The 27607-nt window shown below is 45.8% G+C and overlaps 1 protein-coding gene across 1 annotated transcript; it reads left to right on the top strand.

The window, feature by feature from the left end:
- The first annotated feature begins 5676 nt into the window (after positions 1 to 5676).
- On the top strand, positions 5677 to 6733 carry LOC119026162 (trace amine-associated receptor 4-like). The gene is made up of 2 exons (XM_037110324.1): positions 5677 to 5846; positions 5932 to 6733. The coding sequence occupies exons 1-2, from the start codon at positions 5677 to 5679 to the stop codon at positions 6731 to 6733; spliced, it is 972 nt and encodes a 323-aa protein (XP_036966219.1).
- Positions 6734 to 27607: the final 20874 nt, after the last annotated feature.

Below are 27607 nucleotides of genomic sequence, written 5' to 3'. Positions count from 1 at the left end.
ACCATCAAATCTGGAAAACGCGGCCAATGACAACACCAAGTGTCCTGGCTGATTTCAACTTAGATTTCTTAGTTACTTTCACCAAACTTTGAATAGTGAAGAATATAGAAGAAAATGTGAGGATCTGTCTGAAGGATCTGTCTTCAAGAACTGCCTTATATAACTGTCTGAGAAGGAGGGCATTCTGTTCTTTGACATCCATCCATCCATCCATCCATCCATCCATTTTCTTCTGCTTATCCGGGGCCGGGTCGCGGGGCAGCTGCTTGAGCAGGAACACCCAGACTTCCTTCACCCCGGACACTTCCCCTAGCTCCTCCAGGAGGATCCCAAGGCGTTCCCAGGCCAGCCAAGCGACATAGTCACTCCAGCGTGTCCTGGGTCTTCCTCGGGGTCTCCTCCCAGTGGGGCATGCCAGGAACATCTCCCGAGGAAGCCGTCCAGGGGGCATCCGATATAGATGCCCGAGCCACCTCTGCTGACTACTCTCGATGTGGAGGAGCAGCAGCTCTACTCCAAGCTCCTCCCAGGTGACAGAGCTCCTCACCTCTGATGGAGCACCCCACCACTCTGTGGAGGAAACTTATTTTGGCCTCCTGTATCCGGGATCTTATTCTTTCGATCATGACCCAAACTTCATGACCATAGGTGAAGGTAGGAATGTAGATTGACCGGTAAATTGAGAGCTTCACCTTTTGGCTCAGCTCTCATTCACCACGACAGACCGATACAATGACAACATTACTACGGCTGCTGCACTGATCCGCCTGTCAATCTCACGCTCCATCCTTCCCACACTCGTGAAGAAGACCCCAAGATACTTGAACTCCTTCACTTGAGGCAAGAACTCTCCCCCACCTGGGAGGGAGCAAGTCACCTTTTTCCGGTCAACAACCATGGCCTCAGACTTGGAGGTGCTGATTCTCATCCCAGCTGCTTCACTCTAGGCTGCAAACCACCCCAGAACATGCTGGAGGTCCTGGCTCCAGCAGCCAACAAGACAACATAGTCCGCAAAAATCAGAGATGAAATCCAGTGGCTCCTGAACCAGACCCCTTCCGGCCCCTTACTACGCCTAGAAATTATGTCCATAAAAATAATGAACAAAACCGGTGACAAAGGGCAGCCCTGCCGGAGTCCATCATGCACCAGGAACAGGTCTGTCTTACTGCCGGCAATCTGAACCAGACTCTTCTCCAGTCGTACAGGGACTGTACAGCCCTTAGTACAGGGCCTCCTACCTCGTAGTCCCAAAGCACCTCCCACAGAATGCAACGAGGGACACGGTTGAAAGCCTTCTCCAAGTCCACAAAACAAATGTGGACTGGTTGGGCAAACTCCCATGAACCCTTGAGCACCCTGCGGAGGGTATAGAGCTGGTCCAGTGTTCCATGGCCAGGACAAAGTTGTTTTGTTCCTCCTGAATCTGAGGTTCAACTATCGGCCAAAGTCCCCTCTCCAGTGCCCTGGAATAAACTTTCTCTGGGGAGGAGTGTGATCCCCGATAGTTGGAACACATCCTCCGGTCCCCCTTTTTGAAAAGAGGGACCAACACCCTGGTCTGCCAGTCCAGAGGCACAGTCGCCGACTGCCACACGATGCTGCAGAGACATGTCAACCAAGACAGCCCTACAACATCCAGAGACTTGAGGTACTCAGGGCAGATCTCATCCACCCCCAGTGCTTTGCCACCGAGGAGCTTTCCGACTACCTCAGTGACTTCGGCTTGGGTGATGAATGAGTCAACCTCTGAGTCCCAAGCCTCTGCTTCCTCTATGGAAGACATGTCAGTGGGATTGAGGAGATCCTCGAAGTATTCCTTCCACCGCCCGACAATATCCCCAGTCGAGGTCAACAGCTCCCCACCGCCACTGTAAAGAGTGTTGGTGGAGAACTGCTTCCCCCTCCTGAGGCACCAGATGGTTTGCCAGAATTTCCTTGAGGCTGACCGATAGTCCTCCTCCATGGCCTCTCCGAACTTTTCCCAGACCCGACTTTTTGCTTCCACGACTGCCCGTGCTGCCGCTCGCCTGGCCTGCCGGTACCCGTCAGCTAGTTCAGGAGTCCCCCGGGCCAACCAGGCCCGGTAGGACTCCTTCTTCAGCTTGACAGCATCCCTTACTTCCGGAGTCCACCACCGGGTTTGGGGATTGCCGCCACGACAGGCACCGGAGACGCTACAGCCACAGCTCCGGACAGCCGCGTCAACAATAGAAGTGGAGAACATGGTCCATTCGGACTCAATGTCCCCAGCCTCCCTCGGTATCAGGTCAAAGCTCTCCCGGAGGTGGGAGTTAAAGACCTCTTTGACAGAGGGTTCTGCCAGACGTTCCCAGCAGACCCTCACAATATGTTTGGGTCTGCCAGGTCTGTCCAGCTTCCTCCCCTGCCAACGGATCCGACTCACCACCAGGTGGTGATCAGTTGACAGCTCAGCCCCTCTCTTCACCCGAGTGTCCAAGACATACAGCCGGAGGCCAGATGACACGACCACAAAGTCGATCATTGACCTCTGGCCTAGGCTGTCCTGATGCCATGTGCACATATGGACACCCTTATGCTTGAACATGGTGTTCGTTATGGACAAACTGTGACTAGCACAGAAGTCCAGTAACAAAACACCACTCTGGTTCAGATCGGGGAGGCCGTTCCTCCCAATCACACCCCTCCAGGTAACACTGTCGCTGCCCACGTGAGCGTTGAAGTCCCCCAGAAGAACGACGGAGTCCCTGGTTGGAGCACTCTCCAGTACCCCTCCCAGGGACTCCAAGAAGGCTGGGTACTCTACACTGCTGTTTGGCCCATAAGCCGAAACAACAGTGAGAGACCTATCCCCGACCCGAAGGCGCAGGGAAACGACCCTCTTGTTCACTGGGGTAAACTCCAACACATGGCGGCTGAACTGGGGAGCTACAAGCAAGCCCACACCAGCTCGCTGCCTCTCACTGCAGGCAACTCCAGAACAGAAGAGTGTCCAGCCTCTCTCAAGGAGTTCAGTTCCAGAGCCCAGACTGTGCGTAGAGGAGAGCCCGACTATCTCTAGTCGGTACTGCTCAACCTCTCGCACCAGCTCAGGCTCTTTCCCCCCCAGTGAGGTGACATTCCATGTCCCCATGGCTAGAGTCACCATCTGGGGATTGGGTCGTCGGGGCCCCTGCCCACGACCACCACCCAAATCACACCGCACCCTCTGAACCCTCCTGCGATTGGTGAGCCCACAGGAGGGCGGGCCCACGTCGCTCCTTCGGGCTGTGCCCAGCCGGGTCCCGTGGGCTAAGACCCGGCCACCAGGCGCTCGCCTGCGAGCCCCAACCCCAGGCCTGGCTCCAGGGTGGGGCCCCGGTAACGCCGATCCGGGCAACGTATGCATCCTCAATTTTATCTCTATCATTAGGGGCTTTTGAACCGATCTTAGTCTGACCTGTCACCTAGGACCTGTTTGCTTTGGGAGACCCTACCAGGGGCATTAAGCCCCGGACAACATAGCTCCTAGGATCATTCAGGTGCTCAAACTCCTCCACCACGATAAGGTGCCGGTTCAAGGAGGAGTTTTCTAAACCATGGATAGAAAAAGGTATAGATCAGGGGATTTAGACGGGAGTTAAAATAGAACAGACACATTACAACGTAAGCAAATGAAGTACTGAGCATGGTGTACTGGCCTGTAAGAGCAACACAATAATATGGGCATACACACATTAGAAACACAACTACAACAACACCAAAAGTCGTGGCTGCTTTCAGCTCAGATTTGTTAGCAGCTACTTTCCTTGACCTCTGGAGAGTGACAGCTGCAATGTGAGACCGCATGGTATGAGCCTGAGACACAGCCACCAGAAATACTCTCATATACAGAACTACAATGATGGTGACAGGGCCGATAAAGGTCAAAAAGAGATCAACAAATCCTGCAACATGATCAATTATAATCACACACTCTCCAATGCAGGAGTTATACGTGCCTGGTTCTTTCAGGATATCTTTCAGCAGCAGACTATGAAAAAGAGCAGAAAACATCCAACACAGACAAACACTAACTTGAACTCTTTTTTTGAGTGACGTTGGCAGGAAAATGTAAAGGATGACAAATAGCGGTCAACAGATATGAGCACCATGGTTCCTACTTAGGCAGATACAGAGTGCACATGAGATCACCAAGGAACCAGCAGCTATCTATGAGGACAATTTGAAAAACATAAGGAGGCCCACGAAGAATTCTGAGACAGCCAGAGAGAAGAGGAGGAGGTTGGTGGGGCGGTGGAGCTGCCTCAAGAGGAAGACCGGCATGAATTTATCAATATTTATAGCATCAACTACCATTAAGATAAAAGCAGATAGAACACAGGACTGAAATACAATAAGATCACTGTTTCTCACAGTTTAATATCAAGCAATACTTTTTTATTATTATTTATTAGTTTCAAATATTAATGAATGTGTACTTGAAGTGGGAGATAGAGATGATGACCAAGAGGTTAAGAGCTGCAGTGAGCAGAGCGATGAAGGACAGCAGAATGTAAATCAGCATGGTCTCAAAGTGAGGATGTATTGGTTTCATGCAGGAGCTGTTGAGGAATTCTCCAAGGTCTCCATCACCAGAGAGAGGAGAACCTACTGAGGTCTGGCAGCCTTTTGATCAAAGTTTAGACATGATATAACCAAATTAGCTCTATTGCCCCTCCTCTAAGATTCTGCCTCACTTGGACTATCCTTCCACTTTTGCTCTGATTAGTACTTTCATTCATGTTCTCCCTTCTAATTTAAGCTTTCCTCATCCATACATTCAAACTGGGGCCCGATATAGCTTTAACATATAAAGATATTAAATGTGCCACGGGTGGACTTGAATGAAAATCTAGAGCTATCTCACTAAAACAGGATGTATCTGTGCTTGATTCGGAGTGACAAATAAAACGCTCTAATTATCTGTGGAAATTGGAACTAGTATTACTATTATGATAAATAGGCACAAGTAAAAATAAAAAGGTTTCTGGTTCATCACTGGGTTAGGACGGTGGCTCACTGTTCATGTTCCCCCCAGTGTTTTTCTGGGCTTCTTCCAGGTGCTCTACTTTCCCTCACCTTCAATAATAAATATATTACGTTGATTCTCCAGCCATCAACCAAGGAAATACAACTGTACAGTTACTACCCACTGCTCTTCAGGAATGAGTTCAATGAAGGAAACTGATTTCATTGTGATGTATAGAGTCTGAATGTATGTGACAATAAAGAGTCCTCCTCTTCCAGAATGTAAGTTATACGATCAACAGCAAATTGATATCTAAAAGGTAAAATTTTATAGCTCCATCATCTGTGCACAACTTTGTTGTGGTACAAAGGTAGGATTGGTCCGTTTATTAGTAATTAATAATTACTAATAATAATTTTTAGATTTAATAACAAAAATAATTAATTAAGTCACAATCACAAACTTACCCCTATTGGAAGAAGTCTTTTTGGGTCACAGTGCATCACTATGATGTAACCACCATGAAAACTGGATTCATACCCTGTCTCTCTTCCTGGAAGCTTGGGTTGGTGTAGCAAAGAGAAGTGGGTGGGATTTAACAAGAAGGGGAGAGGAAAGGGTTAGAAATAAGTCAGTAAGTCAGACGGCTTTGGTCAGAAAGCTGCCAGAGCTCAGCAGCTTCTCTCCCTTTTCTCTCTTTGGTGATGGAGCTGGAGGGAGCTGAATTCTGCTTTCCCAAACTGCCCAATACCTCCTGCAGGAGGCCAGATCCTCCACACCTTCACACTCTGCTTATTGATATTCTATTATACTCCATCTCTCTCCTCACTGCAGTTCTCAACCTGCTGGTCATCGTCTCGATCTCCCATTTCAGGCACATAACCTTCACAGGATATTAATATTAGTAATATTATAATATTGGTGATGTTGTTCATGATGATGATATTCTCTCTCTCCAGGCAGCTGCATACACCCACAAACTTCCTCCTCCTGTCTTTGGCTGTCTCAGATTTTCTTGTGGGCTCTCTGGTGATGCCGGTTGAAATACTCTTGACACAAACCTGCTGGATGCTGGGTGATCTCATGTGTGCGCTGTATTTTTTGTTACCGATCATCATAGTTGCTGCATCTGTAGGAAACATGGTTCTCATATCTGTTGACCGCTATGTTGCAATTTGTGATCCTCTGCATTACACAGTCAAAGTCACTCAAAGACTTGCAATAATATGTATTTTATTGTGTTGGACTTGTTGTGTTGTCTACAGCATTTTCCTTTTATATGATAACCTGAAGCAGCCAGGCAGGTATAATTCCTGCAATGGGGATTGCGTGGTCAACATTACAGGAGTTGTTGATCTTGTTGTCAGCTTCATTATTCCCATTACTCTCATCATAGTTCTGTATATGAGAGTATTTGTGGTGGCTGTGTCTCAGGCTCGTGCCATGCGATCCCAAATTGCAGCTGTCTTACTAAAGACTAGACAAGTCAAGAAATCTGAGATAAAAGCAGCCAGGACACTTGGTATCCTTGTGGGTGTGTTTGTGATCTGTTACTCTCCATTCTACTGTGTGTCTCTCGTAGGCCATGAAATCATGGCTGGCTCTAAAACTGAGGTCTTCATGATGTTTCTGATGTATATTAACTCCTGTCTAAACCCTGTAATCTATGCCCTTCTCTACCCTTGGTTTAAAAAAACTATCAGGCTCATTGTTACATTTCAGATCCTACAGTCTGACTCCCATATGGCCAACATTCTGTAAACAGACACTGTGGGATAAGTGACAGTGCAGTTGTTGTTATGTCCATTATTTATATATGGAGGTGGTTTTTTATATATATATATATATATATATATATATATATATATATATATATATATATATATATATATATATATATATATATATATACTATAACACAGAAACAAGAAAAACATATGAATCTATGAATTCACTCAAAACAATTCATGACCCAAAGGATGAGTACATATTTAAAGATTAATTTTACTTGATGTGAATGAACAATACTTCAATAAAATACATCTTCTGAAGATTCCTTTCTACTTCATTTTGCACATCATGATTTTGTCAAAAAATGATTATTTTCTCATACTTTCTGGCCAGCCACAACATCTGTCAGAATATTTTTTTTCATGTAAAATAATAAATCACAATATAGAATTGTACAGCATTGTACATGAATTATAATACATGTGTGACTTTATATAAATTATTTTAAAAAAGTCCTCTCATAGGAAGCACAAGAGTCTGCCCTCCACTCCATAACCACGTTCATGTGTGGACAAGAGCTTATCTCTCCCATTCCCCCACACGACAGGTGAGCCAGTGGCAGCTCCCCTCAAACTTTGGCTCCACAGTTCGACGGGTGCTAGTTTCCCGAATGCTGAGCTGGATCCCGCTGAGAGGCTGGCCACGAGGAAGCCTGCTCCTGCTGCAATCTATCATTCTCTGCCCTCAACTGTGCCACCAAATCCCTCAACTCTTCTAGCTCTCCCTCCATTGCTACACAGTTACAGTTAAACTAAATGCTAGAGCCACAGCTACCAAAAGAAAACCCACAGACTCACCGCTGCTTCACTCTAAGCTCTCATTCATTCACACGCAAAAGGCAATCTGAAAATCAAAAGACAAAAATAAAGAAAGAAAACATGGAACACATGTCTCTACCTCCACTGAGTGTATCCTGCCGTCAGCACCAGGTTTGTGGCGACACGAGGGTTGACTACTATGTTATACACCAAATACTGACAACGCCACCTTGGGTTAGGGCCCAAGGACCTGTACTGAAGGTCAGTTGTTACCTTTAAAATGAAAAGGACACTCAGGTTTGTTTACTCGGGGAGGGAAGGAGACAGGGTTCAATGATCATGTACAACACTTTATTATTAAAACTAAGCACAAGGTTTATCACAACAGAAAAGAAGGGAGCCCATAAAAAAGTGGGATACAGTCTGAGGCTTACCGGCTGGAGGAGGGGTTTGGTAGGGGAAGTGACATCCAAAGGAAAAAGGAGAACACCCCACGCACACAGCAAAAAGTGACGTGTAAACAAAGAAAATCTTGAAAAGGGATCACACAGCACACAGGGGACCACCACCACCGTCGGCCTTCAGCTCTGAGGGGCAAGGAGAAACACAATTAAAAGGGCTCAAAATCAATAAAACAAACAATCTTTTATAAAGCGTGCCAACAAATGTAAATGATCAATTAATAAACTGAGAAGTGTTAAATTGGATTAATAAATCAACCTGACAAAAGAAACAAAAGAGTCTCCGGCCAGAGATATCAACTCAACAATTAAACACGTTCTAACCCAGTTTTAACACAGAAATTCTTGGCAGATTGTTTTTAAAGACAGTCACGCACACACAAACGCACAGAGTGCCAGAGAGTCCTCGCAAGCTCGTAACGTTCTGCACAAGTTAAAGCCCACCCCCACACACACACGGCAGCGGTACACAGGGCCAGTAGCGGGAGGCAGGTTGACCAAAGGCGGCCGACCGAACCCGAACCAGGCCGTCAGAGCAGCAGCAGCAACGCAGCAACAGCCGTTGCCATCACTAGGATGCTAGCAGCAAAGACAATGACCCGGAAGTGGGGGAGCCGAAGAGACAGGAAGCGAGAGGTCAGGAGGAGGGACACGGCCTACTTTTATCCCCTTGGTAAGAGCAGTTATTGGCTAATAAGCCAGAGGGGCTGTGGTGCAGCCAAACCAAGTTTAATATGGCAGTGGTGCCTCATACCTGTCACAACTTCAGCCAGACTTTAGTTTTTCATCTGTCTGTTTCATGTTTTCTCCTCACTAACTCTCATGTCATTTCAGACCCTGCCTCTCCCCCCTGCTCTGCATTACCTGTTGGTTTGATCCACCTGATCTGCTCCACCCCCTTACTCACCTGCTCCTCATCAGCTAATCAGCCCCCTCAGTATTTATACTGAGCCTGTTCCCTCAGTTCTTTGCCAGATTGTCTAGTGTGTTTACCTAGCTCTCCAGCGTTCTGTATTTTTGAATCTGATCCTGCCTGCTTGTGATTCGACCTGCCTTTTGGACTTTGGACTCTCCCTCTTGCCTGCTCCCTTTGGATTTGTTTGCCTCGCTGACTGACTACCTGGTTTGACCCTCGCTTGAAATTAAACATATTCTTTTGCAACTGAACTGTTTCCTTTGTGTCGTGCTATTGGGTTCCTGCCTGCCACTTTGTGAAGCCTGATAGAACAATCTGGCCAAAAGAATGAACCCAGCCGACACGGAGAACATAAAGCAAGAACTGGCAGCACAAGCTGCTGCTCTACACCAGCAGGGGAAACGCTTCACCGCCATGGAGGTGGTTTTCCAGGAGTCTTCTGCACGCCACAATCAACATCTGGAGACTCTGACTGGTCAACTCCAGCACCTCATGCAGGTCAGTCAAACGCTAGCTGTTCCACCACCCACCAGTACTTCTGTTCCTGCCGTTTCGGGTCCAGAACCCCGTTTGAACACTCTCGAGCGCTTTTCAGGAGCCCCAGGTACCTGCCGCTCTTTTCTGACTCTGTGCTCATTGACTTTTGAACTACAGCCTCTCACATATCCCACTGAGAGGTCAAGAGTGGCGTTTATGATCACCCAGCTTACCGGGCGTGCTCGGGAGTGGGGCACCGCTGAGTGGGACAAGCAGTCGGCTCTTTGTTCCTCTGTGACTGCTTTCTCTGAGGGTCTTCGGAAGGTGTTTGACCATGCTACTCCTGGTCGAGAGGCTGCTCGTGGACTGTTTAACTTGGTTCAGGGGAGCCGGAGAGTGACTGATTATTCCATTGAGTTCCGTACACTTGCTGCGGAGAGTGACTGGAACTCTTCTTCCCTGGCCGATGCTTTCTACAACGGACTCTTTGATGACATCAAAGACGAGCTGGCAGCTCGGGACCCTCCGACAGATTTAGACGCTCTCATCGCCACGGCTATCCGCATCGATGGACGTTTCCAGGAGAGGAGACGAGAGAGAGCACTGACCCGTACTCCCAGAAGTCTTCCCCGGCCTCCAGCGTCACCTTCACCTTCAATGCTTTCTCCTCCTGCAAGTGCCCCTAGCGACCCAGTTGAGCCCATGCAACTTGGCAGGACCAGGCTGTCAGCTGCCGAACGACAGAGGCGGCAAAGGGAGAACTGCTGCATGTACTGTGGACAGGGAGGTCATTACGTGTCTTCCTGTCCAGTAAAAGACAGGGCTCACCAGGAATCCAGAGGGCGCTGGTGAGCCGCATCAGGAATTTTGAAATGCCCTCTCGGTCACTGCTTCATGCCCAGGTCAACTGGAATGGACAATCGCATACAGTCTCTGTCCTCATTGACTCCGGGGCTGACACTAACCTTCTGGATCGTGATCTTGCCATGCAGCTGGGTATTAATCAGGAACCCTTAGTTGAGCCTATCAAGGCTACTGCTCTGGATGGGCGTCTTCTCTGCACAGTAACCCACTGCACTGTTCCTGTTCATCTGGGCATATCAGGTAACCACACTGAATCACTTACCTTTCATCTGATAAACGCTCCTCAGCAGCCAGTCATCCTGGGGTTTCCTTGGTTAATAAAACACAATCCACATATTGACTGGAGAACTGGTTCCATTCTACAATGGAGTGAACACTGTCATGCGGTCTGTCTGAAATCTGCCTCTTTACCTGTCTTCAACACCGCTTCTGCTAACGAGTTCCCAGATCTCACTAATGTCCCATCCGAATACCATGACTTAAAGGAGGTGTTTAACTAAGTACGGGCCACCTCGCTTCCCCCACACCGCCCGTATGATTGTGCCATTGACCTCCTCCCTGGCTCATCACCACAAAGGGGGAGACTCTTCTCTCTGTCAGCTCCTGAAACCAAGGCGATGGACGAATACATTAACAACGCACTGGCAGCAGGCATCATCCGTCCCTCTTCGTCTCCTGCTGGAGCTGGATTTTTCTTCGTGGACAAAAAGGACAAATCTCTCCGGCCCTGCATTGATTACCGTGGTCTTAATGACATCACCATCAAAAACAGGTACCCCCTCCCACTCATCTCTTCTGCATTTGAATTGTTGCAAGGGGCTTCGGTGTTTACCAAGCTTGATCTGAGGAACGCCTATCACCTTGTGCGCATTCGGGAGGGTGATGAGTGGAAAACGGCATTTAATACCCCAAGGGGCCACTACGAGTACCTGGTTATGCCTTTCGGACTCACTAATGCTCCGACAGTATTCCAGGCCTTGGTGAACGATGTGCTCAGGGATTTCCTCAATATATTTATGTTTGTATATCTGGATGACATCCTCATCTTTTCCAAGTCCGAACAGGAACATCTGCAGCATGTTCGTAGTGTCCTCCAGAGACTCCTAGAGAACCAGTTATTCGTGAAGGCGGAGAAGTCTGAGTTCCACGCCACTGAGGTGTCTTTCCTGGGATACATCATTTCAGTCGGACGTATTCACATGGATCCCACCAAGGTTAAGGCGGTGGTGGATTGGCCAGTGCCCACCTCTTGGAAGAAACTCCAACAATTCCTGGGATTTGCTAACTTCTATCGTAGGTTTATCCGGAATTATAGTTCTGTGGCAGCCCCCCTGACAGCCCTCACCTCTCAGAAGGTAACCTTTCAATGGTCCCCTGCCGCAGACAGGGCATTCAGAGAGTTAAAATCACGGTTCTCTTCTGCTCCTATTCTCATCCTTCCAGATCCTGAATGCCAGTTTGTTGTGGAAGTGGATGCGTCAGACTCCGGGGTGGGGGCAGTCCTATCTCAGCGGTCAGTAGAGGATCAAAAGCTGCATCCGTGTGCTTTCTTCTCCCGCAAATTGTCCCAAGCAGAATGGAATTATGATGTTGGAAATCGAGAGTTATTGGCTGTCAAGATGGCTCTCGAGGAGTGGAGGCACTGGTTGGAGGGAGCGAAGCATCCGTTTGTGGTGTGGACAGACCAGAAAAACCTGGAGTACATCCGGTCAGCCAAACGGTTGAACTCCCGTCAGGCCAGATGGGCATTATTCTTTAATCGTTTTGATTTTACCCTGTCTTATCGCCCAGGTTCGAGGAACGTCAAACCTGATGCACTGTCCCGTCAGTTCCAGTCTGACAACGATCCCACACAACCTGAGAGTATTCTCCCCAAGGTGGTCATCGGCGCAGTTACCTGGGACATTGTGGAGAAGGTAAAAAAGTCTCAGGCTGATCACCCGGCTCCCAGTGCTTGCCCTGATAATCGTCTGTATGTGCCTGTAAATGTTCGCTCCCAGGTCCTCCAGTGGGGACATTCTTCTTGCCTTGCCTGTCACCCGGGGGTTAGGCGCACCCTAGCTCTGCTGAAGCAGCGTTTCTGGTGGGCTTCCATGGAAGAAGACACCAAGGAGTTTATCGCAGCCTGCCAGATTTGCTCTCAGCACAAGACCGCTCGCCATGCCCCTTTCGGCCTTCTTCCGCCACTGCCTATTCCTCATCGTCCATGGTCCCACATCTCACTCGACTTTGTCACCGGACTGCCTCCCTCAGATGGTAACACCACCATTCTCACTATTGTAGACAGATTTTCTAAATCTGCTCAGTTTGTTCCATTGCCCAAACTACCATCTGCTAAAGAAACTGCTGAACTTATGTTGCATCATGTTTTCCGTCTGCACGGCATCCCCTGTGACATTGTCTCAGACCGGGGGCCACAGTTCTCTTCTCGTTTCTGGACAGAGTTTTGTCAGCTGTTGGGAGCCACGGTCAGTCTGTCCTCTGGTTTCCATCCTCAATCTAACGGGCAAACTGAACGGATGAATCAGGAAATGGAGACGGCCTTGCATTGCATCACGTCCCAGAACCCATCCTCCTGGTCCAAGCAGCTTCTGTGGGTTGAGTATGCTCACAATACTCTTCCAAGCTCTGCAACAGGGCTTTCTCCTTTCCAGTGCTCGCGGGGATATCAACCTCCACTGTTCCTTGAGCAGGAGCAAGAAGCCAGTGTCCCGTCTGTCCAGGCATTCATCCAGCGCTGTCGTCACACCTGGTTACGGGCCCGTTCTGCTCTTCTGTGTTCGTCCAACCGGTACCAGAGAAATGCCAACCGCCGTCGGACCCCGGCACCCCGCTACACTCCTGTTCAGAGGGTTTGGCTGTCCACACATGATCTCCCACTCCGGGTAGAGTCTAGGAAGTTGGCCCCAAGGTTTGTGGGCCCGTTCTCCATCAGTAAGGTCATTAACCCTGCTGCAGTCCATCTCCGCCTTCCTCGCTCCATGAGGATTCATCCCACCTTCCATGTCTCCAAGGTCAAACCTGTTAAAGAGAGCCAACTTCAGCCCTCCTCCAGACCCCCACCACCCCACCGGCTCATTGATGGGGGTCCTGCTTACTCTGTTCATCGTCTCATCAAGTCGCGACGGCGGGGAAGGGGTCTTCAATACCTCGTCGATTGGGAGGGTTATGGCCCTGAGGAGCGCTCATGGGTTCCAGCTCGTAACATCTTGGACTCTGATCTCATCTCAGCTTTCCATAGGGACCATCCTCCCAACTGAACTGTTTCCTTTGTGTCGTGCTATGCCTGCCATTTTGTAGCGCCTGATAATACCACTACAATAATGCTGCTATTTGTCAAAGATACTTTAAATGCATGACTGCTATGATTAGAGCGCTGAAGATATGAACAGACAAGTCATGCTATGCGAGGTCGAGGTGAAGTCTGTAAAAATGAATCTGGAGTCTTTTGCAGAAGACAGAGAGAGATTCTGCTGTCGTGACTTTGGTCTAGATTTCGTCCATCCACTGAGGTGGCAAAACAGAGAAGAGTCGCGACTTCACTGAGTGGGCTTTGTTTGCTCTCAGCGATGGGGGTACTAGCCGGCCAGCTGATGTAGTAAAATGAAGGGCTCTTGTTTGAACTTGTGGTCTGACCAGTGTTCGGAGGTACCATCATACTGAATCGGATGAGGGCCCCAATAAGAAGCCAGTGGAGGTCACGGACGAGGGGGGTCACATGGGAGAATGTGGGCAGATTGTACATGCACACACAAAACATGCATTTCTAAGTTTGTGCAAGGAAATAGTATGTTGAATTTTTTTTTTTTTTTTTTTTTTTTTTTTTTTTAATTTGCTTGACAGAAGAATAGTTGTGATCAATGAAGAAAAATAAACACTTGTGTAATCTTTTCTTCCCCATTTGCTAGATCTGCTGACCAGGCTTAAGCATTAATGTTAACAGCCAGTGGGTGGTGTGGTGTTAGATCAGAGAAGAAAAAGAGTGCTACTGCAACTGCATTTATTTGGGAACCAAACTTGTTCTAGCTTTAGCAAAGTAGTGTGTACATATTGGCCATGTGTGAAAATATGTTTTATTTTTGTCACATGACTTATTTTGGGAGCAGGTTGAAGAAACAATAGGTAACCTAGCTGATCATGTTGAAAAAATAATGTGACTTAAAATCAGATCTTTGTATGGTTTGGTCAGGTTTGTTAACATTTGAGATGTCATTTTCCAGTGAAAATCATGTCTCTTAATATGTGATTTTTATTTTTTTGAATTTTCAGATAAAAGGAAGGATAAAGTGTTTTGTTGTTGTTGAGAGTGTCTTACTTCTTGAAAGAAAAGTTGACATTTTTTAAGTCTGTCTTAAGTAAGAGTGAAGGAGTTGGTGGTGACTATAATTGTTTCCAACAAACAAAATATTGACTGACAGCTGCTGCACTTCAAATTAAAAGTGTAAAACTGCTTAAATTTAATCATCATTAATCAGTGAATTAATCATAATAAAGTCCATAATGTTAGTCTGCTTTCTGCCAGAGTCTGCATACTCTCTCCTTGCCTGTGTGGGTTCTCTCGGACTTCCTCCCACATTCAAAGGCATTTGTATAATTTGATCATAATTGCATATGAATTGAGAAAACTAAGCTAAATAAACTAAATTGCCAGATGACTACAGTTGGATTCAATGCATCCTCCAACACAAACAACTGTCTTCTGATTGCATTGAGATTTCAAGGTCAAAAAGGGCAGCTAATGAGCTAAATGTCAGGTCCTGCATGCTCTCAGTGGCTAATGCCATTGTCAAGTCCTCCTCTTGTTCAACTTCCAAAGGACACAAGGATAACTAAAATTTCTGACTCAATCACTTTTATTTTCCTTTTGGCTTTGTCAGTTGATTGGGTCAGTAAATTAGGTTGTAAACCTTTAAAGAAAGAGAAACAAAACTTAGCATTTTAATTTAACATTTTAATTAAAGATTTTGAATGCATTTTAAATGAATTTAAACATTTAATTTAAGTCTAAACAAAGTCTTCAAAAGCTCATCTCTTACGATGTCTTTGCTGTCAGCATTGACGCTGACCACTCTTGCCAGCTTGTACTGTCCTCTCAGGTTGTTTTGGTCAGCCAACCAGACCACATCTCCAACAGCAACATTTCGCACTTTGGTGTGCCATTTGTTTCTTATGAACTGATTAGGTCCAGCAAATTGGCTCCACTTCCAGAAATTGCTTAGCTCTGCTTGAATATGTTTAAGTCTTTTGTAAGGGTAGCCATCAAACTGGAAATCTCCAGGGTCTCCCTTTGAATTGCCACGTCCTGAAAGCAGGGATTTTGGGGTGATGTACTCCACACAGTCTGCTTTGACTTCTTGCATCGATGGGTCTCTTATTTGCAAAGTTTGCTGCCACAAAGAGAAAAGTTTGGAATTCTCCCATGTGAAAACACCATCTCCACCAAAGTTGCACAATGCTCACTTTGCTACTTGCATTCCTGCTGCACCATTCCTATGGGGAGAGTCTGCAGGGTGGATCTTCCACGATCATTCTGTACCATGCTTGGCAGCTGTGTCCTCAAGTTCAGACTTGTTTAGTCGGCCGAGGAATTTGTGAAGCTTCTCCAGAACAGGTCTGGCTCCCACAAAGTTAGTGCCAGGGTCTGACCAGAGTTTCCTGGGGTGTCCTCTCAGTGAAGTGAACCTTTGATAGGCTAGCAGGAATCCTTCAGATGACATGTCACTCACCACTTCAGTGTGTATGGCTTGAGAAGCCATGCAGCAGAAGACTGTCTCCCATAGCTCTCTTCTCGACCTCATCTTTCACTTCATAAGGGCCGAACAGGTCCATGGTGGTGAATTCAAACTGTGCAGCTGGGCCTGTTCGCTCTAGAGGCAGGTCAGCCATGATTTGTTGACATTGTTTTGCATTGTTTTTCCTGCAGACCACATAGCTGTCAACTATTTCCTTGGCAAGTATAGGCCTTTTATTATCCAGGCTTTTTTCCTCATCCAGAGAAGGGTTCCTGCTATCCCTCATGGTTTGCTTTGTGCAATTCTTGTGCCAGCAATGTCAATACCCATGCTTCAAATGGTAAAACTGGCACTGCTGTCTTCTTCGTTGAACGTCTGAATTCTGCCTCCACAAACTAGCAGTTCAGAATTCACATCTTTGTATACTGCCAGTTTGCTTAGAGTTGTGTACCTTCTTGAGCTGCAAGGAAGAGGTCTGTGAGTGCATGTTCATGTTCTTTGACAGTCAGCACAGCTTGCTTGAGAGGTGTTACCTCCCACTTTGACTGTTTAGGGGCCCGGCACTTTCTCTTCTGCCACTGCTTGGCAGCTAGACAAACCCAGGCACTGACTCTCACCAGTTTGGACAGGCTACTGAATCTTTTTACTTCCACAAGATCTTTAACCCAGTGGGCTTCCTTCTTAGAAGAAGAGTTGGGTTTACCACAGGTTTTTCCTCTTGTGTCTCACTCTTTGGACTTTCCTGAGTGGGTTGTGGTTCTTCTTTCTGCTGACTCCTTCTTGCTTGAGCTCTTGTTAATGCACCTGAGGATGCCTTACTCTGGAGCTTGTCCACACTCTCCCTGGCACGTGCTGCAACCTTTCCAGATGATTGTATAGACCACTCCTCCACTGGCCACTTCAGGAACTCTGGTCTGCCATGTGGAATTCTCCTTCAAATCCTCAGGAGCGCCCCCTCTTGTCATGATGTCAGCTATGTTCAGATCTCCACGGATCCACCACCAGTCTTGCATTAGTCCAGCCAACTGGAATTTACCCACTCTATTTTTGCAAAGAATGTTTTGAACCCATAACTGACTCCTTGTATGGCTCCCAAGACCATTTAACTGTCAAGTAGATGGAACCATCTCTCAATATTCATTTGAGCATGCTTTTCCATATACTTCTTGATCCTGGCTGCAAAGACAGCACCACTGAGCTCAGTTTGTACAGCTTCTCCCTTCTGATCCAGGGGTGTCAGCTTGGCTTTTGAGTCAATGAATCGAAATTCATTGCATTTACTTGTCTTCCACCTTAGGTACATCACAGCTCCATAGGTCTTGTGACTTCCAAAGAATATGATGCCTAACGGTTTCCCTTCCCAGCCAGCTGGTGTGAGGCTCCTGTGGAATTTCACCAATCCAAGCTGCACACATTCTTCAAAAAGCTGTATGTCTTCTTTTCTGAGGCTTTCTGAGAGAGGTTGGTCCCAGGTTTCTTGGGTTATTTTCCCACCCCCTCCCTCCTGGAATGCTTTTCTAACAAGAATTGCTCCCTTCTGTTTGGCAGGTGTAAATAAGAGGCCATCCACACGAAAATGCTCTTTTGCATTTTTGTGCGCAAACACACCTGTATTGCATCATTTTGGCTGACTGTTCACACGGATCCTGAAAACACAGTGACTGAAAACGCACTTTTTTGGAAACGAGTCTAAGGTTGGAAAAATCCAAAAACGCAGCCTTCCCGTTCTTATGTGGATGGTGAATCTGCATGCTTTTCAATTCGATGACGTCATTTCCCCAACCCTCGACCGCTAGCCTCCGACCTCTGAACCCCACAACGTCTCATAACAACAACAACAACAACAACAACAACAACAATGGCGGACTACTGCTTGTGTTCGTGTTTCTTTCAACTCACTCGTCGAGTGTGAGTTGCAGCAGCAGTTCAACCTCATTAACGGTCCACACAAATGCTTCTGGTTTCCTTGTACCAGCCATTTTCGTCTTCTTCTTGTTTTCGAATTCTCTTTCTATTGCTTGTTTGTAAACAGCGCGCAAGCTTTATGCACATGCTCTGTCTCTTCTCCGTTTTTTGGTGAATTTCAGGCGCCACCTAGAGGCCTGGAATGTGAACTACATTGTTTTGAGTCATTTTCAGTGGATCTGTGTGGATGCAAATATTCTTGAAACAATGCCAAGGAAGACAGAGGAAAAAAAAAAAGATTGTTTTGGTACATGTAAACAAGGCCTAAGACAATGAGTCGTACAGTCCAGCTACTTGGCTTAAGAGAGCCCTCCTTGTCAGTGGATGAGGTATCTCAGTTCTCCCCTCCTCCTTGAGAAGATCTTTTCCAACTCCCATCTTCTTCTTTCTTTTGTATAAGTTAACTGAGGTTAACATGTAGAGCTTGTCTTCATCCACTTGGTAGCCGATGCCCAAGGCTTTGTTGTCTTCGTCCCTCATTTGATTTGGAAGAATTAAGGTTTTGCCTGTTAGAGCCTCCATCTCCATTCCTTGCCCCCCACTTTGCCCTGACCGGACCCATGGTTTGAGAAAGAAACCTCCAGCCTTCAAGATCTCTTCAATAGTTGTTGTGATTTCGTCAAGTCTATTTGGGTCATTTTGGGAGGTTAAGAGGTCATCCACATAACTGTTGTCTTCAATGACTCTGCGTTCATCCTCCAAGTGAGTAAAGTTGGGCAGGTGTGCTGTTTTCCTCATAGCCAACTGAGCAATGCAACCAGCAGGTCTGTCCCCAATGTTGACTCTGGTAATTGCATATTCACTTATCTCTTCGTCTGGGCTGTCCCTCCAGAGTAACCTGTGAAGATGCATCCCACGCTCCTCCAGCCATACAGAGTTGGACATCTTTTTGATGTCTCCTAGAGATACATGCATCCCTTATCTGAACCTCAGCAGGACATCTCTGATAGGGTTGAGAACATCTGGTCCCTTCAGAAGAAGATCATTCATACTCACGCCTTTGTATTTCTGACTACTATTCCATACAATACGAACTGGTGTTGTCACTGAATGAGGGATTGGTGCCACCAGGTGGCTCAAGCTCCCTCTCCTCTGCCAGGGTCATTTATTTTTCTCCCGGTGGACAGTTTCCACGTCGGCATCCTCTACATCTTGGCTAACATGCAGCTCTGATGCTGTCCCAGTGCCACCACTCAAGGAACTCACGGTTACTGGCAGCTATAAATTTGGTCTGAGCCACATCCTTCTGCTGTAGCTGGGCTGTGTCAGTTTTTGGACTTGTGATTTCTTGATATTTGACAGCTGCTGTCCTCATGGAGCAAGCAAAGTGTGTTTTGGACTCATATGCTGCAACCTCCACACACAAGTTGGGATGTGCTCAACCCACTGTCTTCCCTAATGGACCCTCCCACAAGACGAGGTCATTGATGATTTTTACCCTCTGGGGAGTGAATCTTCCCTCTCTGTGGCTAATGAGAAGTTCAGCCTCTTCTGGCCTTTCCAATTCTTTGATGCACTCTGGCAATTTCATCCAAGCTGTAGCAGACCACTTCATGAGCACTGAGATAAAGTTATCTTCTCATTTCTTAACCTCAGCTCTTCAGCACCCTTTGGGTAATGTAGTTTGTGTCTGAAGCAAGATCAATTAAACCCCCATCTTCTGCCCTGCGTTTACAGTGACTTGCAACATCAACATCATGATGACAGGAAGTTCAGAAAGCCCATTTCTCTGCAATAGGTCAGACTGGCCTGAAGAATCGAGTGTCACTGTGGTTTTGTTGGTGTTGGTGAAAGCCTTTCTGCATCGATCTGCCATTTATGGAGAAAGTTCAGATAAGGTCTTCTCTTTTTCCTCTGTTAGTTTGCTTTCACCTTTGCAGTCTTTTTCACTCTTTCTCTCTTCCTCTCTTTTGACTTTTGGTCAGAGGAAAAAATGGTGGTCTGGGGCACCACCTTCCCTTTTACAGTCTTTATTTCTGCATAGGAAAGTGTCTCTGCAGAATCCATCTTCATCACGGCATCCGAGACATTGTCTGCATGCTCCCAGCTTTCTCAATACAGCTTTCTTTTCAGGGAGCATAAGTCTTTTGAACCTTCCACAGAAGAAGATTTTGCTGTTATGCCCACTATCACCACAGACACCACATACCTCATCAAGCTCTTCTTTCTTTGTGGTTTTTGTTGAGTCAATCTTTCTGTCATACTTCTTGTCTGAACAATCTTATTTCTCCATCGTCTCCACAGTTCTGAGCTGTTTAAGTCTCTCTATTATTTCTTCTTCAAAAACATGTCAAAGTGGTTGCCTGATGTGACATTGTTTCTGGGTTCAACCATGAACATCAACCAGTCTCTTTAATAAAATCAGGCAACTTGCTTTCAATGGATTTAAGTACCAGTGGGTTCTTTATGTCTCCAGAGTTTCCTAACTCTGTGAAATCTGCTAGGGCCTTCTCCACTGACTGTATGAGGTCAATGACCTTTCTTGGCTGGTTCCCCTTCACATGTGGCATCTTCTCCCGTGAGGTGCACTTCATAGCCCTCTAAATTGGCACTGTACACAGGTACATCAGCCGCTTTGTCATTGGCTTTTTCTGCTTCCAGGATTGCCATTTCTTCCATATCTCGACCACAGGTTTGTTTGAACAATGTCTCTTATTTCTGCCAACTTTGTTTGGCCTTCTTTTACAGATCTATCAATGTCGGCCTCTTGCTGTTCGTCAGACCTGCCTCCTCATCCTCAGTCTTAATGTCAGCCTCCAGTCTAATCCTGTAGTCATCATTGGCATCGAGCATCTTTCTGAAACAGTTGGAAAGCTTAGTGAATTCCTTCTTTAACTCCACTTGAAGTATGCTGCTTGCTCCTCTTGAAATGAAGTTGGCTTGCTGCTTTCTGCAGAGGCCCTCTACTTTTTGAGCTGCTGGACCGACTTCCCCAGGATATCTTCCTCCATCTTGACTTACTCTGCATCAACAGCTTATTTCTGGATCTGAAGCCATTTATCCTCAGGGCCAGGCCACTCTGCGTGGTTTACAACTGTCAAGTCTTCCTCTTGTTCACAATGGGGTGCCATGAAGGCACACAGCAGCAGTAGACAGGAATAATAATCGTAGTGTTAACATACACTATATTACCAAAAGTATTCGCTCACCCATTCAAATGATCAGAATCAGGTGTTCTAATCACTTGGCCTGGCCCCAGGTGTATAAATTCAAGCACTCAGGCATGCAGACTGTGAAACAAGACATTTGTGAAAGAATGGGCCGCTCTCAGGAGCTCAGTGAATTCCAGCGTGGAACTGTCATAGGATGCCACTTGTGCAACAAATCCAGTCGTGAAATTTCCTCGCTCCTAAATATTCCACAGTCAACTGTCAGCTCTATTATAACAAAATGGAAGCGTTTGGGAACAACAGCAACTCAGCCACGAAGTGGTAGGCCACGTAAAGTGACGGAGAGGGGTCAGCGGATGCTGAAGCGCATAGTGCAAAGAGGTCGCCGACTTTCTGCACAGTCAATTGCTAGAGAGCTACAAACTTCATGTGACCTTCAGATTAGCCCAAGTACAGTACGCAGAGAGCTTCATGGAATGGGTTTCCATGGCCGAGCAGCTGCAGCCAAGCCACACATCACCAAGTGCAATGCAAGGCGTCGGATGCAATGGTGTAAAGCACGCCGTCACTGGCCTCTAGAGCAGTGGAGACGCGTTCTCTGGAGTGATGAATCACGCTTTTCATCTGGCAATCTGATGGACGAGTCTGGGTTTGGAGGTTGCCAGGAGAACGGTACATTTCAGATTGCATTGTGCCAACTGTGAAATTTGGTGGAGGAGGAATTATGGTATGGGGTTGTTTTTCAGGAGCTGGGCTTGGCCCCTTAGTTCCAGTGAAAGGAACATTGAATGCTTCAGGATACCAAAACATTTTGGACAATTCCATGCTCCCAACCTTGTGGGAACAGTTTGGAGCGGGCCCCTTCCTCTTCCAACATGACTGTGCACCAGTGCACAAAGCAAGGTCCATAAAGACGTGGATGACAGAGTCTGGTGTGGATGAACTTGACTGGCCTGCACAGAGTCCTGACCTGAACCCGATAGAACACCTTTGGGATGAATTAGAGCGGAGACTGAGAGCCAGGCCTTCTCGACCAACATCAGTGTGTGACCTCACCAATGCGCTTTTGGAAGAATGGTCAAAAATTCCTATAAACACTCTCCTCAACCTTGTGGACAGTCTTCCCAGAAGAGTTGAAGCTGTAATAGCTGCAAAAGGTGGACCGACATCATATTGAATTCTATGAGTTAGGAATGGGATGGCACTTCAGTTCATAGAATGAGTAAAGGCAGGTGAGCGAATACTTTTGGTAATATAGTGTATCACAAAGCCCAAAGCAGCAGTGGCTCAATGAGGTGGTTACAGTCACACCTAATCAAGAAAAACACCATTAGCTTTGGCTAAATACATTAAAATTGATGAGGTTGCATGTTAAAATATACATACCTTTTTAGTACCAACAGACACTCTCACACTCACGAGAGAAGGGAGGGAAAAGGACTTGAGACAGCCGCCAGCATTTACCTGTGACCACACTAGTGTTAGCCACCTAGTAGCATCAACCACAACGCCAAGAAAGATATTACACTTACCACTGCCAAACAGTCACAGCAGTGCACACAGGGACGGGGAGCATGGAGCAGCATTCAATCGCCCCACAGCACAACACAAATGCCTTGAGCATAATGATCAAAATCAAACGAGCAGCAAGGTACCTGTCGGGCACACAACCTCTGACCCCGAAGTGGCACAGGTGATGAGGGGAGCGCAGATGGAGAACCGGTGGGTGGGCTACTGCCTTTTGTACCAGCCCACCCCAATGCATAGTGGAAATGAGGAACAGAAACCATAGTAACTTTAGTACTAGTAACAAATTTAGTAACGAATTTAAACAAAAAGAGGGAGGGGAGAAAACAGGACAAAATGCTTAGCCTGCTACACCAGCCAAGAGCTGAATAAACTAGAGGAAGTTGTTCAGTCTGTGACAGTACACTGCTGTGCTCATTTCCTTCCACTATTGTGTTGTTGTAGTAACTGTCTTTAAAAAAATCCCCATGATGGTCAACCCCCCTGTCTGAGACTTCATTGAACTTCCTCCAAGAAAACGTCACTCCTCCCTGTGAGGGAAAAAGACCGACAGGGTTTACTGATGGAGTTTATGTAATTTAGACATAACTTTATCACTTTCCAGGATGTTTAGTGGGTCAGGATCTCAATCACAACACATTACAACAGCATCCACATGATTAGAAACAGTACATATTTAGATTAATAGGTGAACACTGGGGGAAACACATTGCAAATCACACAAACATCATCATGATGTGTAACGTCATGCCTCTTTTGGATCTGCAGCACCAGCTTGCTGTGAGAATTACACATTGGTGTGGCTTAATGCTGGAGCTGTTTGGTTCTGTGTGAACAAGAAATGACAGAGAATTAGTGAATCTCCGAAGTGGAGATATTACAGTGACTCTGTGTAAAAAGGGCTATTCTCTGGAGAGTCTAATCACAGCAGCTTTGCATGCTGTGCCATCTTAATTGTATCCTTGTATAACAGAGTGGTTAGACCTTTAGTTGTCTGGATGTTTCCACTGTTATATGGATACCTCTCCATCTACAGTACTGAAATACTGAATTGACTTTGAATGCCCTAATATATCTTGCACTGACAAGATATTGTAAAAGCCTCCTTGCACCTCTTGGGAATGTTTTTCAGTCAGGTTTTCAAGTCAGCAAACCTAAAAAACTAAAATTCCTGATCTAATCATATAACTCATCTAGCAATTTGTTTTCTCCTGTAACATTCTCTCTTACTTAAGAGCTGATGTCTCCGCTCTAATGCGCTGGGGTCTCATTTATAGATAATCGGTTGCATAAATTCCAGATAACATCATATAGCATCAAGGGATAGTGGATTGCATTAGTAATATCTTCTAATACTGTGGACACACCACTAAGTAGCCTACTATTTAATCAGTTTGACCAAGATATTTATTTGATTGTATAAGCCTGGATATCCCCAGCCTCTTAAAAGACTCCAGTGAACTCTCTGGGTGCCGATGAGGTATTTCCCTGCTGCTCCTCCCTTCTTTGCTGCAGCTCAGAGTTCTCTTTCTCCTGTTTTTGTATGTGTTTGAAAAGTTTGTGTTAAAATACCATGAGCATTGCATTTGTTAATTTTTTTTGCTCCAGCCTTCCATTCACGTCAATTCATTAACCCGACCGCGTCACTTAAAGATGCTGAGGGCATCAGTCCCATTGGTTAACTGCGGACCTGACACACGGAAGTACTGTCTGTTTTCACGTTAACGGTGATTTTCACAATGATATCCGCAACATTTCTAAAGGCAGAAACGCCATTGTGTCCTTGTTAGTTACACAGCATTAGTGGGTTGATTTCCTGGACATCAATTTTCATGTTTTTCCCTTCGATTCTGAGAAAGAAAGAGTGGCTTCATCTGAAGGGCCAGAACTGTTTAAGTACAATTGCACTAGTTAGCTGCATCTCCTATAGAAACAAAAGGGACTGATAATGTTAAGATACACACTAAAACAATAACTCTCAAAAAGTCTTCAAATTGACATGTTAATGACAAGTTCCCGTGCTACAAAATAGACATTTCATTCAAAACTTTATCAGTATTGTTATATTTGCCATTGCATATTAAGCTGATTAAAAAAAAAAGAAAAAATGATTGCACTGTATGGCAGTCATTCCAGTTAGTCTACAGTATACATGATATCAGCATCCAGTGATTGGTTACCGATTTCCTGCTGCTTTTATTGTCTGTCTCAGCCCATTGCAGTATTACATGTGTATTTAGCAATAACTAACTGCTTAATAAAATATCCTCCAGATTTTTTTTTTTAAATAAGAAATCAGAGATAGGCCCATATTTAGAGTGTATGCAGCAAGCTACAGTAAAACAAATGTCATACTGAAGATTTAAACCAGTGGAAGTTTACACACTATGTCCAGTATTGACAACATATTACATCTTCTATCACTCCATTTGCAATAGGACTATTATGCATGAATATACATGCACTGTAATCACCCGACAGCAAACATATCTGAGATAATCCCTCTATGTTGCACTTTTATTTGCAGAATGACAAAGCCCAAAACAAGGCCGTGCCCCTCCTGTCAGGCCCCAAATTCCCTTGTGAGGAAGACCTGCGTCCAGTGTGTGAGCACTCTTAAAATTAATGAAGAATTTCAACAAAAAAAAAAAAGCAAAGAACAGTGGACAGTGGAGGACAGTGAGTGGGCATCATCTGTCAAAAAAAACAGGAACTCCAGCAGGATCATCAAGTCGGCCCAGCTATCTGTGAGTTTTAATCACTATAGTTTAACAAGGGGTTTGGCCTCTCAGACATGGTGATCTTGTTTGTCAATCAATCTGGCTTTCAGTAAATGTGAAACCACCATTATGGCTGTAACAAACCATGATTTGTATAAATAACCAATACACCTGTTACACTTTCACCTAATAACGTAATGTATGAAATATCTAAATATTGTGACGAAATGCACAAAGCTTAGCGGCTAACAGCTGAGCAAAAAGTAATTTAACATTTGCCAAATCAGTGAAGTTGAAGCTCTTGAGTTGGTGCTGATTAGCCTCGCTTGTATATGCCGAAACTCCTGTTATGCTAATTTGTCAAGCCAAGGTGTAACTGTGTATATTTTTCTACACTGTAATCCTTGCAGGTTTTAAAACTAAATGCCCTTGGACACTGCCCCCTTTTATTTACTGGGCATCAGGGCCGCAATGGGGAGATCTACGGGGACATGTTCCACCACATCTCCCAAACTGATGGGGTTGTCCAGGACATCATCAAAAAAATGAAAAAACTTTATGAGCACCTCCTGAAAAGTAAGATCATCCTTGCATAGTGTATTGTTCATGGGCTCTGTGTCACTACATTTTGATGTAACATGTAAATATGTTCCATCTAGCCCATTGCAGCATTGACAACTCAGTTAAGTTTATTTACAAATGGCAGCTTTATTTTATGGAGCCTTATTAGAGAATACAACCTCTGCTGTAGCCTGGAACCAAGGCTGTCATGTTATCAATGTGGACACCAAAATAGTGATATGAGCATACCACATTAATGGAAGTGCTATTAATAATTACAGGTCACCTGGTACTCTAATGCCAAGGACACACAGGATACCTAAGCAGCGCATGTGCTTAGTGTTATGGCTTGTTTTTCATTTTGGCGTGAAAACAGGTCAGAGCAGTGACACTGTCGACGTGAGCAGTGCAAGTTATGCACGTGTCAAACATGGCTGCTGTTGTGCTTCATCACGAGATTTGTATTCTTGTCTATTTTACTCTGACACGCACGCGGTTCTCTGCAAAAATAGACCTGGAAATGACCTATAGACAATCATATCAAAATCATACCAGCGTGTCACTACAGATTTAGTGTCTGTATCTGCAGAATTTATGACACAGACATGACGAGAACACACAACAGGGGAAGGACCGGATTTTTACATTATCTATTTTCTTTTCTCTCCTCCCTCTCTCCCTGCAGCTCTGTCGCTCTTTCAACATGTGTAAGGTAAAATCACATTATCATATTTATTGATAATTTATTTTTTAGTGATGATTTATTTATTGATAATTATCAATTATAATTATCAATTATCAATAAATATACCTGACATTTTTCGATACTCAATAGTACTGAAGCAGTTCGGTCAGTACCATAAAACAGACACAGCAGCACAGCAAGGCCACCCACATGCGCTGCTCAAGCAGCCTGTGTCCTTGGTTTAAGGGTCAAGCACCATCTCTTCCTTACATTCAAATGTCAGATGGTTCGCATCACAGCAATGTGTAGTGAGTAATCTCAGTGCTGTCAAATGATATATCATTTTCTCTGAACATCAAACTAAGGATAGCATTGTCAGAAGAGAATTTCAGTATGTAGTTAGCTGGGTGTATGCATGCACTTACATTTGTGTACAGAATCTTCTTTAAAATGAGTACTTCCTCCAGGTTTCTTTTCAACATTTTATTTGCAATATTTGCAGAGTTGTTTGCTCCACAAGCAGCTGGGACACCGGCTGGTCCTGTGCCCCTGGTGGACAACTGTCCACCTGCCCCCCCTATGGACAACCAGTCCAGAGCACAAGCAGGACCAGAAGAGGAAGAAGAATTAGTTGTTCTTCACCTTCTACCTGTCATTTCCTCCTCTACTCAGCCTCTTCCTTCATCCCCCTTCTCCTCTCAGCCTCCTCCTCCTCCTTCTCCTCTCAGTCTCCTCCATCTTCCTTCTCCTCTCAGCCTCCTCCTCCATCTTCCTTCTCCTCTCAGCCTCCTCCTCCATCCCCCTCCTCCTCTCAGCCTCCTCCTCCATCCCCCTCCTCCTCTCAGCCTCCTCCTCCATCCTCCTTCTCTCAGCCTCCTCCTCCATCCTCCTTCTCTCAGCCTCCTCCTCCATCTTCCTTCTCTCAGCCTCCTCCTCCATCCCCCTCCTCCTCTCAGCCTCCTCCTCCATCCTCCTCTTCCTCTCAGCCTCCTCCTCTATCTTCCTTCTCCTCTCAGCCTCCTCTTCCATCTCCAGTCTCCTCTCTGTGTCCTGCCTCCTCTTCCAAAA

Source organism: Acanthopagrus latus, chromosome 9, assembly GCF_904848185.1.
Source record: "Acanthopagrus latus isolate v.2019 chromosome 9, fAcaLat1.1, whole genome shotgun sequence".
NCBI classification, from domain to species: domain Eukaryota; kingdom Metazoa; phylum Chordata; class Actinopteri; order Spariformes; family Sparidae; genus Acanthopagrus; species Acanthopagrus latus.
This window is presented reverse-complemented; position numbering and strand designations above follow the sequence as displayed.

Excerpts from the sequence above, each read along its gene's own strand:
- LOC119026162 (XM_037110324.1), top strand. The coding sequence starts at position 5,677 with ATGGAGCTGGAGGGAGCTGAATTCTGCTTTCCCAAACTGCCCAATACC. Across the intron at positions 5,847-5,931 it reads GTCTCGATCTCCCATTTCAG|GCAGCTGCATACACCCACAA; the intron begins GCACATAACCTT and ends CTCTCTCTCCAG.